The following is a 15,398-nucleotide window of genomic DNA, read 5'->3' on the forward strand; positions in this document are numbered from 1 at the left end:
ACTGGAAGATGGCTGCTTTTAATATGAATTTAGGCATTTATGAGTCTACAATGCTACTCTAATACAATTTACCAAATTTGTTATGGTTTGGCCTACTTTTGCCCCTGTAAGCAAATATACACATACATACACAACAATCCTAAATGAATAAGTGCTGTATGAATGATGCATGCATGTCCCACCACTCCTTAGCACTTTAAGTAGGGACTCACTACCACCAGCACTAACAAACATGCAGGTGTCCTCGTGACACACATGAAGTCTCTACACTTTGCATGTTGTGTGTGCTGTGATGGGTTTTGTTCCATTTTTAGAACTGTTCACGTCTTGAGTTTATGACTATCAGAAGCAAGTTCACTATGGTCTCAAGTGAGATCATCCCAAAGAGGTTTGCTGAAGCATAATTTACATTAAAACTGCTTCTTACTCACTGACATTTTTATTAAAAAATATATTGTTTTCATCTTCCAAAAAGGTTACATCTTTCCTTCTTGGCTAATTGACAGTAGGTGTAGGTATTTCATTATTTGCTATCTTTCTAAGTTCATTGTTTTCAAACATTTACATAATTTGTTTAGTTTTTTGTGACTCTTGGTTGATGAATTTGTTCAGGTTTGTTCCATGCCAGCAATTGGAACAGGCTAGTTTAGAAAATTTCTCTCTCAAACATATTCAGATTCGGTTAAAGGTGTTTTATACTAAATATTAAAATGGTAATAAAACTACGAATGTGGGTTTCTGGCTATATTAGTTATCTTTACTGATTCTGTTCTTACTAATTCCTTTTGATGTCCTGCTTTTAGAAGTGTGGCTTATTTTCATGCAAGTTCTTTGCTCAAAATAACACCTCTGTGGAACAAACCGGTGCTTCTTTTTGGAGGTTTAACTGGTTTCTTTTATTTATGGATGCCAACATTTCCTGCAGTATGCCTCTGGTTCTTGTATCACCATCTAAAGAAACAATTTCTAACAAATGATGCAATAAACCTCACAAAGTTGCTTGATTGGGGGACACAATGCATTCAGTATTCAGTAATGGATATAATAAACATGATTAGGAGGTATGGTTCCAGCATTGTGCTCCATGTTACCTGAGATAAATTTTGGGTCCTGTAACCCTTTAAGTGCATTTAGAAAATGTATTTATGGTTGGAGTTATGCCTGTCTCTAGTTTCTGATGTGCCATTGTTCTCTTCTATTGTTTCATTCTGATATGTACTTTAATATCACTTCATATTTTAAGCACCAGTGGCAGTAGAAACAAATATTGTTGAATTGCTATGTAACATATAAGGACAATATGTTCAGTGAAATTTTTCTGACTTAAGTTATTTTTTTCATGTCTACATTTCAGCAACCCCTTGACAACAAATGAGTAATTATTGCAAACCATTAAAGGAAAAGTGGACAAGGAAAATGTGAAAAAACAAAATCTTAAACAAGAACTGGAAGTAAGTTATATGTTGAAGTTCCCTCTTCTAATAACTTTCACCTTTGCATTGTGATTACATCCTATCATGCATTTCCAAACATGATTCAAACTAGTGAGAACATAAAATAACAGCGGTGAACATGCACAAGGAAATTAAGCTGAGCAAACTGAGACGTCAAACAGAGAGGCAAAAACAAGTCAAGCCAGGTTCGGAAGCATGCCTGGTACAGTGCGTTGCCGCACCCACTACATAATGAAACAACTCGGGATCCTGGTTTGCAACCCCCCAGGCAGACACGGGGTCCAGTCCCACCCTCCGGAAATGACTCTCTATCTGCCACAGCCAGGTGTTACGTGGGCAACCTTTTGGCCTGGTCCAGCCACTCGGGTCCCCAACAATGAGGATCTTACGAGCCAGATCACCCTCGGAGAAACACGCCACATGGCCGTAGTGCCATAACTGATGCTCCTTCACAATGCAGGTAATGTACACAAAGTCAAACCAATGGTACCCAAGGATTTTCCGGAGAGACACAGTACCAAAGTAGTCCAGTCTTCGTCTCAGGTCACTGGATAGCGTCCATGTCTCGCAACCATATAGCAAGATAGGAAGCACCGGGACTCTAAAGACTAGGACCTTTGTCCTTTTGCATAGATATCGGGCGCGCCACACACCCCTTTCCAGCGACCTCATGACCCCCCATGTTCTCCCAATCCATGTACTAACTTCATAGGAAGAGTCACCAGAGACATGAATGTCACTGCCAAGGTAAGTAAACATCTCAACAAGGTCAACATTCTCTCCGAAAACAGACACACTGCTGATGGTTGTGACCAAGAGGTCATTAAAGGCCTTGTGAGGGACTGCCGGCCATGTATCCCGGCCAACAACCCCAAACCGCCAGATGGAGCCATCCCTGCAACATGGAAGGGCCTCGAATTCCAGCAGGGCATCATGGAACTTGGAGTTTTTCACCACAGCCTTGCTGGATACCATGGGGGCCACTGGAGGACGCTGCAGGGAGGCCCAGGGACTTGTACTTTCCCTATAACCCGGAAGTATTTCACAATCGTGGAAACGGAAGAAATGATATACTTCCGGGCTGAAGAAAAGAGAAGATTACCCGACCTGGAAGTGTTGGATAATCACATGGACTGAGGGCTCAGAAACACTTCCAGGTCGAGGAGTTTAAAGGACTGTGGGAGATCCCAGACAGACAAGCTGAGTTGGGAGTCAGGGTGGCTAAGAGTCTGGGAGTTTGGAGGATTGGTTATTGTGTATTATTATTGGATAATTGTGGAGAAGAGCGTGCTTTGTGCACTTTATTATTATAATAAATAATTATTTGGGACTTTTATCTGGTGTCTGACGTGTGGTCTGAGGGTATAAGGGTGTGAAAAAGCCCTAATCTGTCACAGCCTGGATCTTGGTTTTTATCAAGGACATTAGCAAGCCCACACACTCATTCTCCTCGCTCAGTCTCTCGAGCACCCCAATCAGAGCCTCCATTGACTCCACGAAGATCACAGCATTGTCAGTAAAGTCAAAATCCGTGAACCTTTCTTCACCAACAGATGCCCCACAGCCTCTGGACCACACGACCTTGCCCAACACCCAGACCATACAAGCATTGAACAGAGTAGGAGCAAGAACACACCCCTGATGAACCCAGGAATCAACTGGGAAAAACACAGAGGTCCTTCCTCCACTCTGCACAGCACTCACAGTACTAGTATAAAGGCTAGCCATGATATCCAGCAACCTCGAGGGGATCCTGCGAATCCTCAGGATGTCCTACAGGGCAGCTCAATCAACTGAGTCGAATGCTTTGAAAAAATTGACAAAGGCTGCAAAGAAACTCTGCCGATATTCACGTTTGTGCTCCATGAGAATTCTCAGTACCAGGATGCAGTCTATGGTAGACTGCTTAGGCGTAAAACCAGACTGTTCCGGTCACTGGTAAATGAGCAAGTGATCAAGCATCCTATTGAGGACAACCCTAACAAGGAACTTACCCGGCACCAAGAGCAGTGTTATCCCTCTGTAGTTGTTGCAATCCAGGCGATCACCCTTCCCTTTCCAGATAAGGGCGACAAGTCCCATTTTCTAGTCAGTTGGGATGATGCCAGTCTTCCAAATGCAAGCAAAGATTGCTTGCAATGCCAGGAGGACAACTTTACCACCAGCCTGGAGAAGTTCACCCCAGATACCACAGATCCTTGCAGCCTTTCCAACCCTCAGCTGGTTCACCACCTGTGCAATCTCAGTGAAATTGGGTGGTTCACAGCTAATTAGAGGATAAGCCTCAAGAAGCTGAGTCCACGGTTTGGTTGCAAAAACAAACAAGCAAAAAAAAAACAAGCAAAAAAATTGAATTAAATCTCATTGTAAAGAAGGCAGCTGATTTTGATTCAGATCATAGACCATATTTGATGAGACTGACGGCTAAGTCTGAATACAATACAATACAATACAATACAATTTTTATTTATAAAGCACAATTTAAAAACAACCGAGGTTGACCAAAGTGCTTTACAACACTATTAATAAATACACAGTAAAACAGACACAAATTATAAAACATGATATCACACAAGCTGTAAACACAGGCGAAGTTCCTAAGGCCAAAAACACAGAACAATAGTTCAAGAGATGTTGAACGCCAAGGAAAATAGATACGTTTTAAGAGTGGACTTAAAAACAGACAAGGTTGGAGCAGTTCTGATGTGAAACGGGAGATCGTTCCATAACTTTGGACCAACAACAGAAAAGGCACGGTCACCTCTGGTTTTTAGTCTTGACCTAGGCACTTGCAACAAATTAAAATTAGTAGATCTGAGTGATCTTGGTGGAATGTAAGGCTGTAACAAATCAGTTAAGTACTGTGGGGCCAGACTATGTAAAGATTTAAAAACAAACATTAGGATTTTGTAATCAATTCTATCTTTAACTGGCAGCCAATGAAGTGAAATTAAAACCGGCGTAATATTCTCGTATTTGCACTTTCCTGTGAGAAGCCGGGCTGCTGCATTTTGGACTAACTGCAATCGAGAGACACAAAACTGAGAGACACCGACATATAAAGAGTTGCAGTAGTCAAGCCGAGATGTTACAAATGCGTGCATAGCTATTTCAAGCTTCTTTAGAGATAGAAATGGCTTTACTTTTGAAAGAAGACGAATATGGTAAAAACAAGACTTAACCACTGTACTTATCTGCTTATCAAATTTGAGGTTACTGTCAAACAAAACACCCAGATTTCTGACACATGAGGTACTGTACGGTGATAGAGATGTACTTTTAAAATCATATACGCATTGATCAGTGGGACCAAACACTATGAATTCAGTTTTACTCTCATTGAGGCTCAAAAAGTTTGTTGCCAGCCAAAGTTTTAGCTCCTCCAAACAATCCAGAATAGGCTTAAAGGCATTCTTATTTCCACGCTTTAAAGGAATATAAATCTGAGTGTCATCTGCATACAGATGGAAAGAGACCCCATATTTACTAAAGATAGACCCTAATGGAAGCAGATAAAGAGAGAACAACGCTGGACCCAGAATCGATCCCTGAGGTACACCAGATCTTAACTGTATCTCAGAAGAGGAATGGTGCCCAATATTGACCACAAACCTCCTATCAGAAAGATATGACCTAAACCATTGTAATACTATGCCCCGTAAACCAACGCACGTTTCAAGATGTGAAATTAGAACGTTATGATTGACCAGATCAAAGGCAGAGCTGAGGTCTAACAAAACCAAAGCCGTAAACTGGCCAGAGTCCGTAGTCAACATGACATCATTTACATGAATACAAACATCCCCAAGTATAAGACAAGAGACAAAGTCTGAATTTGAGTCCAAGACAAGATTTGAACACTAGAGCCCTAAACGTAAGACTGTGGTGGTTGTGATTAGACACTGCACTAGCACATTAAAAATAATCAGGATATGTCACTTGCCACTGAGGCATGTGGGTCACAATGGAAGGTGATCAACTGGGATGTTTTAACCTCCTGCTGTACAGTTTAATACTCTGCCATTGTATATCTGCTATACCAGATTGTAATGCAGATGGTCAGTATGCACTCTTCTGTGAATATTTAGAAGTTTGTGAAGAATGGATGCTGATGACCTCTATTAATAAGATAAGGAGTATTGTTGCTTGACGATAAGAAATTGTCCATAATGTTAAGCCCTAAAATTATAATCTTCTTCAGAGGTTGTAAACAAATTACAAAACTGTAGCCCATATTTCTGGCACTAGGTGTAAGTGAATACCGCAAAATATGCCATGCTCCTTACGTTGCCCTATAGCCATGTCTCCATTCAGGTTCATTTAATAGTCAGGTACTGTAATTTTCCACATAAAATCCTTTTAGAAGAAGGTGTTTGTGAGAAGATGTCAATTGGATACATCTATGGAATCATTGGATCCTTACTACCATACAGCTTCCACTCTTAACATATAATGCATACTGTATATCTTTATTCAACAAATAACTGTATAAAGAAAATAGAGTACACATCAAATTAACCACCCAAAGTACAATAATCAATTTTTCATTTTACAGGTGTGGAAGTTTTATTAGTATGAATTGCTGCTGAGGCAACTGCAAATACTTTATAAAAGTAGGACATTCATTATTGGTATCATCTTAATCTAATTCTTTAGTAAAAACTTTAAGAAGATTATTTTGGTGCCACAGAAACATTTGCTCTTTCAACATTAATCTGTTTTTTTTTTTCTTAAATGATAAAGCATGTCCCAAGGGTGCACATCTATATGTCATCAATAGACAAATATAATTTGGATAACCTTGAAACTGCTGCAGATGCGTTGTCCCAAACAAAGGGCATAATTCAGTATAAGACTTGTAATCAGGATTTCTGAAGCCCATTTCATTACTGCAGACAGGATGAAAATGAAATATCATTTTCATCAATAAATCTTACTAACTTCAGTAAATTGAATGTAAAAATTAGAGGACATTAGGGAGACCATGTACAGTGTATTTACTGGATATACTGCATGCCAAGGTAAAATATGAGTACAATTTTTGAACTAATGGTGAGATTGGAAAGTACAGCTTTGCTGCTTCTACATATACCAGCTGCACTTCAGAACAGGTAATCCATCTAAAGCTAAGGATGTTTGTTCAGCACTTGGATGGGAGAACATCTAAAAAAAGCTTGGGTTGTTCCTGGAGGGGGTGTTGGTGAGCCCAGCCGAGGGCGCTTACCCTGTGGTCTGAGTGTGGATCCCAATCACCCAGTGCAGTTTCGGGACACAGTGCTGTCAAAATGGTGTTATTCTTCAGATAAGACTTAAAACTGACGTTCTCACTCTCTGTGGTCATAAAAGATTCTTGGGCATCTTTTGAAAGTAATAGAGCCAATATCCTGGCTAGATTGCCCACCATAGCCTTGTCCATTCTGGCACCCTAATCATCTCCTGTTTCTAATTGGCTATCTCTCTTAACCCTTTATCACCTAAAAGCTAATGTGTGGTGAGCATACCGGAACAAGAATGGCCACCATCACATCATCCAGGTAGAGGCTGAACACTGCGGGTGGTTGAAATGGCTCCTCACTGTCTGCCTAAAGTGCTTTGTGTGTCTAGAAAAGCACTATGTAAATTAAATGTAACTATCTTCAAATTTGCAGAAATGCACACTACTTACTTGCTGGAGAGATAATGTCAGACATCTCATGAAACAAAGTTTTTCGAGGTCACCCAGTGGAATAAACCTTAAGTAACATTGATTCCTCTGAATGTATTTGCTAAGTGTGAATATTATCAGAGTCATTTAAAGTCAAAAGAACACGGTGAAACTTCTTGATTTTGTCATGGAAATATTTTAGACTTCTCACATCCTCTTGTGTATGTCAAAAAGCTTTTACAGCTCAAACCACGTTTTGTTTTCTGTCAGATGGAAATGCTTTTTAATCCTTAATATTTTAGTTTAATTTAAACATAATTATTTTCCATACAATTTTAGGTATTCATTGATTTATTAGTATTATTAAAACATTAGTAAATGAAAGAAAATGCATTATTTAATTTAAATGATTTCATGCTTGCTAGTTGTTTTTTAAGTTACGAACGCACTTCATGGCTGAATTCAAAAGGTTATTTAAAGTTTTAAAGTGTACATTATATGCCATATACAGTTTTAAATATACTGAACCTGATAAAGTTGATTTTAGAGGCACAAGAACTATAGCTTACCCTGGCAGTATTGAACACCGGGCCAGAATAAGCCCTCAGTCAGACGTCAGTCCATTGCAAGGCCCACTTACACACACACACAGTCGCTAAGTTAGCATACATGCCATTGGGAAGTTAGGTGTTTGTTACCTAGAACTCCAAAATGAACTGTAGGTGCTTACCTTGAGAAACAGATTATTTTATTATTAACTAGCTAAAATATCCAGTGTTGCCGGAGAAGAAAATGAAGTGTTTTTTTTTAATTGTTTGAGAAAAATATAATAAAAAAACACAACTTTAAAAATAAAAATAAATTAACCAACAGAGAAGACTCACTAATGTGCTTGTCTTACGGTCTTGTAAATTTTATTAAAAATTAGAACATTAGAACACTCTTGACGAGTACAGGCCATTCAGCCCAACAAAGCTCGCCAGTCCTTTCCACTCATTTCTTCCAAGAAAACATCAAGTCGAGTTTTGAAAGTCCCTAACGTCTTACTGTCTACCACACTACTTGGTAGCTTATTCCAAGTGTCTATCGTTCTTTGTGTAAAGAAAAACTTCCTAATGTTTGTGCGAAATTTACCCTTAACAAGTTTCTAACTGTGTCCCCGTGTTCTTGATGAACTCATTTTAAAATACAAGTCTCGATCCACTGTACTAATTCCCTTCATAATTCACTTCAATAAAACACTTCAATCATGTCACCTCCTTAATCTTCTTTTGCTTAAACTGTAAAAGCTCAGCTCTTTTAATCTTTCCTCATAATTCAACCCCTGTAGACCTGGAATCAGCCTAGTCGCTCTTCTCTGGACCTTTTCTAGTGCTGCTATGTCCATTTTGTAGCTTGTAGACCAAAACTGCACACAGTACTGCAGATGAGGCCTCACCAGTGCACTATAAAGGTTGAGCAGAACCTCCTTGGACTTGTACTCCACACATTGTGCTATATAACCTAACATTCTGTTAGCCTTCTTAATGGCTTCTGAACACTCCCGGGAAGTCGAGAGCTTAGAGTCCACTATGACTCCTAAATCCTTCTCATAAGGTGTACTCTTGATTTTCCGACCGCCTATTGTGTATTCAGACCTAACATTTTTACTTCCTATGTGTAATACTTTACATTTACTGACATTACATTTCATCTGCTAATCCACCTATCTTGGTATCATCTGCAAATTTAACCAGCTTGTTACTTATATTCCTATCTAAATCATTTATACATATTAAAAACAGCAGCGGCCCTACCACTGACCCCTGTATATATGTCACCAATTGACACTCGAAAGCAGCCAACTCTATTTAATTTTAAAAGCAACAGTCGCGCAGTGGTGATCAAACACACAGAATGCTGGCAGTCACCTCCAGTTCACCCTGTGGTGGTCATTAACTGGATGATAAAATGCATACAAGGCCGCAAGGGGTTAGGATCTTTAGGGTTGATTTTAGTTGACCAATGAGAAACATGTGTACCAATTTTCATGAAAATTGCTCCAGCCGTTCAGAGGTGATGCTGGAACATACATACACACATACATTGACTTTATATATACAGATTTGAAAAAATGTAAAAAAAAAATGAATAAGAAACCAGATAAAATGTGGGTTCCCAGATGCGCCATAACAGTATTTGCATTATTTTAAAATAAATTCTTGTGGCTTTTAATGTGATGCTTAAACATAAACTACATGTTCCTGGTCTTTATTCTTCATCATTACTTGACCATTTAATATTCATATATTGAGTTGTGTTTTGTAATGCTTACTCATATACAAAGGGAAAAGCAAATTCAAATCTGTCCTCTTATTAATTTGATTTCATTTACAATGCAGTTGTCTTTGAGAGAGATGATGGTAAACCTTTGGTTAAGTTGAAGATGGCTTGTTTTCGAATTTAATGTCATTCAATGCCATTTTCTAACCCACCTAATCCAGACCATAGTCACTGCAGGGGCTGGTGCCTATCCCAGCTAGTATACAGCACAAGGAATCCTAGATAGGGTGCCAGTCTAGTGCAGGGCTAACACATACACACGCATCCACTAGGGACAATTTAGTGTCACCAATTCACCGAACCGCCATGTCTTCAGGCAGGGGGAAAAATCCAGAGCACCCAGAAGAAACCCACTCAGACAAAAGCAGAACATGCAAACTCCACGCCGGGAGGATCCAGAACACAAACTCTGCTCTCCTTATTGTGAGGCAGCAGTGCTACCATTACACCATTATGATGCCCTGAACTTAATTTATTTGAAATAAATAATACAGTAAAAATGTATCTTTCTATACATAATTCTAAAATGTTTAGCTTACAAATGTATTAGTTGGATCCATCCATTTTCTAAACTCACTTTTTCCCTTGCTTGGTTGTGGGAAGCTGTAAACTCTAGAAATAGTAATAACTGTAAACTAAGAACCAGCCATATACTTCATTCACTCAGCCTTGACCAGTTTATATACACAGTATACATAATGAACATATATATATATATATATATATATATATATATATATATATATATATATATATATATATATATATATATATATATATATATATATGTTTATATGAAACTAAAAGAATTTGTTTTCATTAATGTATTTATATTTTATTTATGTGCATTAGGAAAAAATATTAAAAGTTGATTCTACAGGGAAAATTTTTAAAGAGTCAAACATGCATTTGGCTCTTTATTAGGTGTAGATGAAATCCTAATGCAGCTCTTTTATAGTTTCTGCATTTATATATCTATATGAACATTATATATTTATAAATAAATTTCATGTATTCAAACTGGGAGGCAGAAAAGACAATATATATTACCCTTCCCTAGGTGGAGAAAGGTCAAATAAGCTTTGCAAACAGTCGCATGTAGAATGAGTGATAAACTGATTATTTTAGACCAGGGTGTTTCTGCTATGAAACTAATGAAGCTTCGGTTTCCTAAACCAGGAGGGGCCTCAGAAGCGACTTTAGTCCACATTGCATAAAAACTTTGGGTGTCGACTGTATGAGAAGATTTTAAAAATAATAATAATATTAATAATACAATGTAATTAAAACATAATAGTAGTTAAAATATCATTTAAAAGGTTACCCCATTGAAGAAGATAACAGTGGTTACACAGACCTCATTGCTGGTTGTGATGGGGCCCCCATAACAGTTCAAGCTTCAGGGCCTCAAAAATGTATCTCTGCCATTCTTTTAGAGTGATAGCAGACATTGGACACCATACTGGGAACATAATGTACAGGTGGGAAAACATAAAAGTTTTGAAGAACAGGTTGAATTACACTTTGAAGCAGCAGTCCTACATACTGTACTGACTTATATTCCATTTATCCATTCCTCCAAGTGTATTTTCCTTATTGAGGTCTCACAAAATGGGAAACTGTTTATCCTGTCAAATATGGAAATTAAGGTTTTAAATCTTTTTTACATTATAGATCATGCTTGCTAGGTGGACCAAGGGAGCCCCCTAAGGGGCAGATGTTTGGAAAAAATGGCAGCCAGCTGTATTGTCTGCAATAACAAAAACTTTTAGGATGATTAAACATACACACTTTAGTTTAGGTATACGTTATAACCAGGTTTTACAATAGTTACCCTTTTGTGTTGGGTTTGCTCCCTTCATTGTATCCAAATACTGACAAGAACTGCAGAAGGTGCAGATGCAGGTACACATATTGAATGCAAAAGGGGAACAACTCCTTAAGCGCTATATTTACTTGTCTGGTCATTTCCATGAAACATGAGCAGACAAGTGGATTTGGCACACAAGTATTTTCACCCCTTTAGAATTTTTTTTTTCTAGCTTTTGGCGAAGAGTGACTCAAAACGCAAATGGTTAACAAAATGTAAACATTTAAAGCTTTGACAAAATACAGATATGCCTGCATTAGAATAAGAAAGTAACTTAAGTAACTAAGCAATTAAATCAATTAAAATTAAGAATGAGATTTGAAATTGGTTTTAAATAAAAATCTGAAGCCAAAGGTGCCCCTCAGGACTGAACATGGGGACCACTGAGCTAAATGATCACAAGCATCCGATATAAATCAGTCCAGGAGCATTTCATTAACAGTATGACTGTTTCAAAGTACACATGTTCTTGTCATTTTGTATTGATTTATATATTCATGTACTTCATTAAGTGATGATTCAAACTGATGTATAAAAAAGCTGTAATTTATGAAAAATAATATGCATTAAAAACTGATTGACTATGACTAACTGTATTATAAATCAAATCAAAATTATTGTTATATTTTGTCATAGGTTATGTCTCTTCTGCTGTTAAGTATTTCAAGCATATATAAAAATATATGTGGCTATGGTTGAAAAACTTGAAACTATTACCTAAAGCCACAAATAAAGACACTCTTTAAACTGAGGGTGCCCAATTCTAGCCCTGTGCCGCTGCAGTTGCTGCTGGATTTCATTCCAATAACACTAGTGTGTATAATTTGACTTACATTTTTGGCTTAATCTAATTGCCTATATTTCTGCATGTGGGATCTATATAATTCTTTAACTAGCATGCACATTGTTGTATTATCTCTTAGCGGACTACTTAGCCTGTTCTTTTAACAGCAACTTTTTTTTTGGTAAAATTAATTTAAAAAAAGACAATGCAATGATAAATAACAATAATTCATTTCTAATGTGGACCACAAAGTAGTGATTTGCACCTGTTTTCTAATTGCTACAATTCACAGTTAAGAAATGATTTAACGAGCACATGAATCATCCAGAATAAAACTATGAATGAAATGCATTAAAATTACATATTAATTTTATACCCTTTTTTATTTGAAACCTAATCACATTTTATTAATTTATGTATAATATTTTAGGATTTATATTTAGGTATACGGTGAGTATGTGTAATATACAGTATGAAAGGACTGTATGAATATGTAATGGAAAGCTGTTAGTATTTGTTAGTATATAAATGATTATTATTTCTTTTGAACTGGGAATTATAGTTTTAATATCCTAAATTATATAATGTAGTGGTATAATTACATAGTTTTTGAGGGAAATCATTTTAAATATGCTGGGAAATTTCACAAAATAGTTAATGGAATTTATTTCTCCAAGGTTTTTATAATAGCTGCTGATTTTAAAATTGCAATGAAAATCTGCAAAATCTCCAGGGAAAGTATTTAGCTAAGTGCATTTGTTTATAAATATTGTGTACTTTAATTTAACCCACTAAACAGGTATTTTCCTGATGACTGCAATTCAATAAATCCATGAAAGAATTATAAAACTTAACTTGCGTGCGTTAAAAAACTGACTGCCATAGATAGATAGATAGATAGATAGATAGATAGATAGATAGATAGATAGATAGATAGATAGATAGAACTTTATTGTTCCTGGGGGGTAAAATTTAATTATGTAGCATATTTCAACATTAGCCAGCATTTGTATTTCCACATGTGTATAAATGTATATAATATGTATGGAAGAACTATTCGAGCATTAAATGGAAAGCCACTTGTTAGGGATTATTAATACATCTCATCTTCCAGTTATACAGTATTTTAAATCTCTTATATAACATACTACAGTTAGTTTTTATTATGCTTATAGTATATAGTTAAAAAATATGCTGTAGTTATATATATTACATCATTTTAAGTCTGTCATGGAATTTCCGATACTAGTTATTGAAATTGAATTTGAGTGCTGGTTCTAAAACAGTGGCTAATTAAAAAATTGATTGTAGTGAAAACCTGCTGTTATTGAAGTCCTTTCAGGATGGAAATTGGGAATATCTATGTAGATTAATGAATATTTTTTTAACTATAACATAAATTGAAATTTAGCTCCCTTAATGGATATTTTTCATAGAGAATGCATTTCAAATTATTCATGAAAAGATGTTTTTAAAAAATGATACTGTAGGTGAAAAGACTGACCAAAAGAAGAAGAATGCATCTTTGTTTCAATATAAATTGAATTATGTGCAATATACAGAGAGTAACAAAGATTATTAACTCATTGAGTGATTAAAATCAGATTCTTCAGATCTTTGAGTTAAACTGGTTTTCTTTCCACCAGTGGTAGTTGCTTTAGCAGAACTCGATAAAATATAGTAAAGTACAAAGCACAGGATTAACATAGCGAAAATGATCATTTCTTCAAGAATTCAACAACAATTAGAAAAGTCTCGAGTAAAACATTTTTCTTCACTCTGTACAGACAGTAAGCTTTTCTTAATTTCAAACAGCATTATGAATGAAGTGACAATTAAGCATGGTTTCTGAATTGATTTCATCCTACCTGATGCTGTTGCAATATGCAGCAAACAGAGAAACAAAGGAACATAAAGAATGTTAAGAGCCATCCCTCCGCAGAAAGCACAGAGTAAAATCAGTCACTCTAGAAGGTACTTCAGGCCTAACACCTGCTTCCTGCGTGTTACTTGAGAGGGAGTGGTTCATCTGAAGATTTTTCAGAGTTAAAGTGCAGAAAAAAAGATTGTCTTCTTTGGCTTCTCCTCTTTTAATTGCTCGCCTTCCACTGCAAGTGCCACCATTTGATCAAAAACTGTCATATTCATATGTGTGTATGAGAGTATTTTTATAGTATTTGTGTATGTTGACCCAACATTTTAGTAATGACCTATTTTGTGCTTTTTATTGGACTGACTGCATCTTGGATTCTGTTAAATATTTTACATGTATGCCTATGTATAACAGAATGAGCTTATTTTTCTATTGTACATTTTTGCTTTTTTTCTTGTATTGTAAATTGTTGTAAAGGTTCTCTGGAGGCACTAAGGACATGTGCCAAAAGTAAATTTGATCTAATTATAACTTTTTAACTTAGATTGTAGAGAATATTTGTCAGTCATCCCAAACTGTACAAATGGGCATCTTGGATCGTCTTACTGTAAGACGTCTTCCAAAAAAGAGTGGCATGGTTCCTGTCAGGATCTGAATTATAAGAGAATGGTAAAAGGTTGGAATTGTACCTGAGAATGTGGAGAGGACTAGTAAAAATGATGATGATTATATTATTATTTTTATTGTATATTTGTCTAATGAATTTAATTGGAGGAAATTATAACAACAAGATAGAGTGTATTTATTAACATTCTTATTTAGCAATGTGGAATACAAGCAGGTTAAATGAATTTCTCAGGTTCCCACAGTGAATCGGTAGCACGGATTGATCCAACAGCTTTTGGGGAATACAGTTCAATGCCTTGCCCACTACAAAACATTATTTTTATTTCAATGGGTTCATGTAGATGTAGAGCAAATTAACAATGAAAAAGGCCGACTTTCATCACACAGACAGCGGTTAATCTGTGGCGTACCCAAAAATGTCTGAAGAAGATGGTGCACCTGGCGGTCAAGTCAGACCATCAGTGAGAAACCTTTGCCCTGACACTCACTATATTCTTCATTAGCCAACTCATCATCATTGGTGCTTGGGCCTTTGATGGTAGTGTCAACAGCAAATTGATTGACCACACAGGTTTGGGTGAGTAGTGATAGGGTCTGTGTTCAGGATTGTTCTTGAGGAAGCAATGCTGCCAGTCCACACATGATTAGCTACATGTTAAACAGGTAAACAGTCCTCAGTTTCTGGAAGCTGAGTACAGTTCCCAGCTCAGTCAATGTACAGTATATATGAAGGTTTTCATATTTGCTCAGCGTTTCTTTGTTGTTTTGGGTAGTACTTGCCCATATCGCATATAAGGTTGACTATTGTCTCTAATTTGACTCAG

General features: G+C 36.7%; 1 protein-coding gene across 2 annotated transcripts in view; it reads right to left on the reverse strand.

Annotated features, from left to right (window-relative positions):
- The window catches only part of LOC120522952 (T-cell surface antigen CD2-like), a 54,814-nt gene extending 40,733 nt beyond the window's left edge, over positions 1 to 14,081 (reverse strand). The window contains exon 1 of one of the 2 annotated variants that reach the window (XM_039743753.1): positions 13,943 to 14,081. In XM_039743753.1, the coding sequence (XP_039599687.1) occupies positions 13,943 to 14,006 (64 nt within the window). In that variant the 5' untranslated portion in view covers positions 14,007 to 14,081. The remainder of the gene's footprint in view (positions 1 to 13,942) is intronic. The other variant, XM_039743752.1, reaches the window with a different exon arrangement.
- Positions 14,082 to 15,398: the final 1,317 nt, after the last annotated feature.

The sequence above is a fragment of the Polypterus senegalus genome, chromosome 2 (assembly GCF_016835505.1).
Source record: "Polypterus senegalus isolate Bchr_013 chromosome 2, ASM1683550v1, whole genome shotgun sequence".
Taxonomy (NCBI): Eukaryota; Metazoa; Chordata; class Cladistia; order Polypteriformes; family Polypteridae; genus Polypterus; species Polypterus senegalus.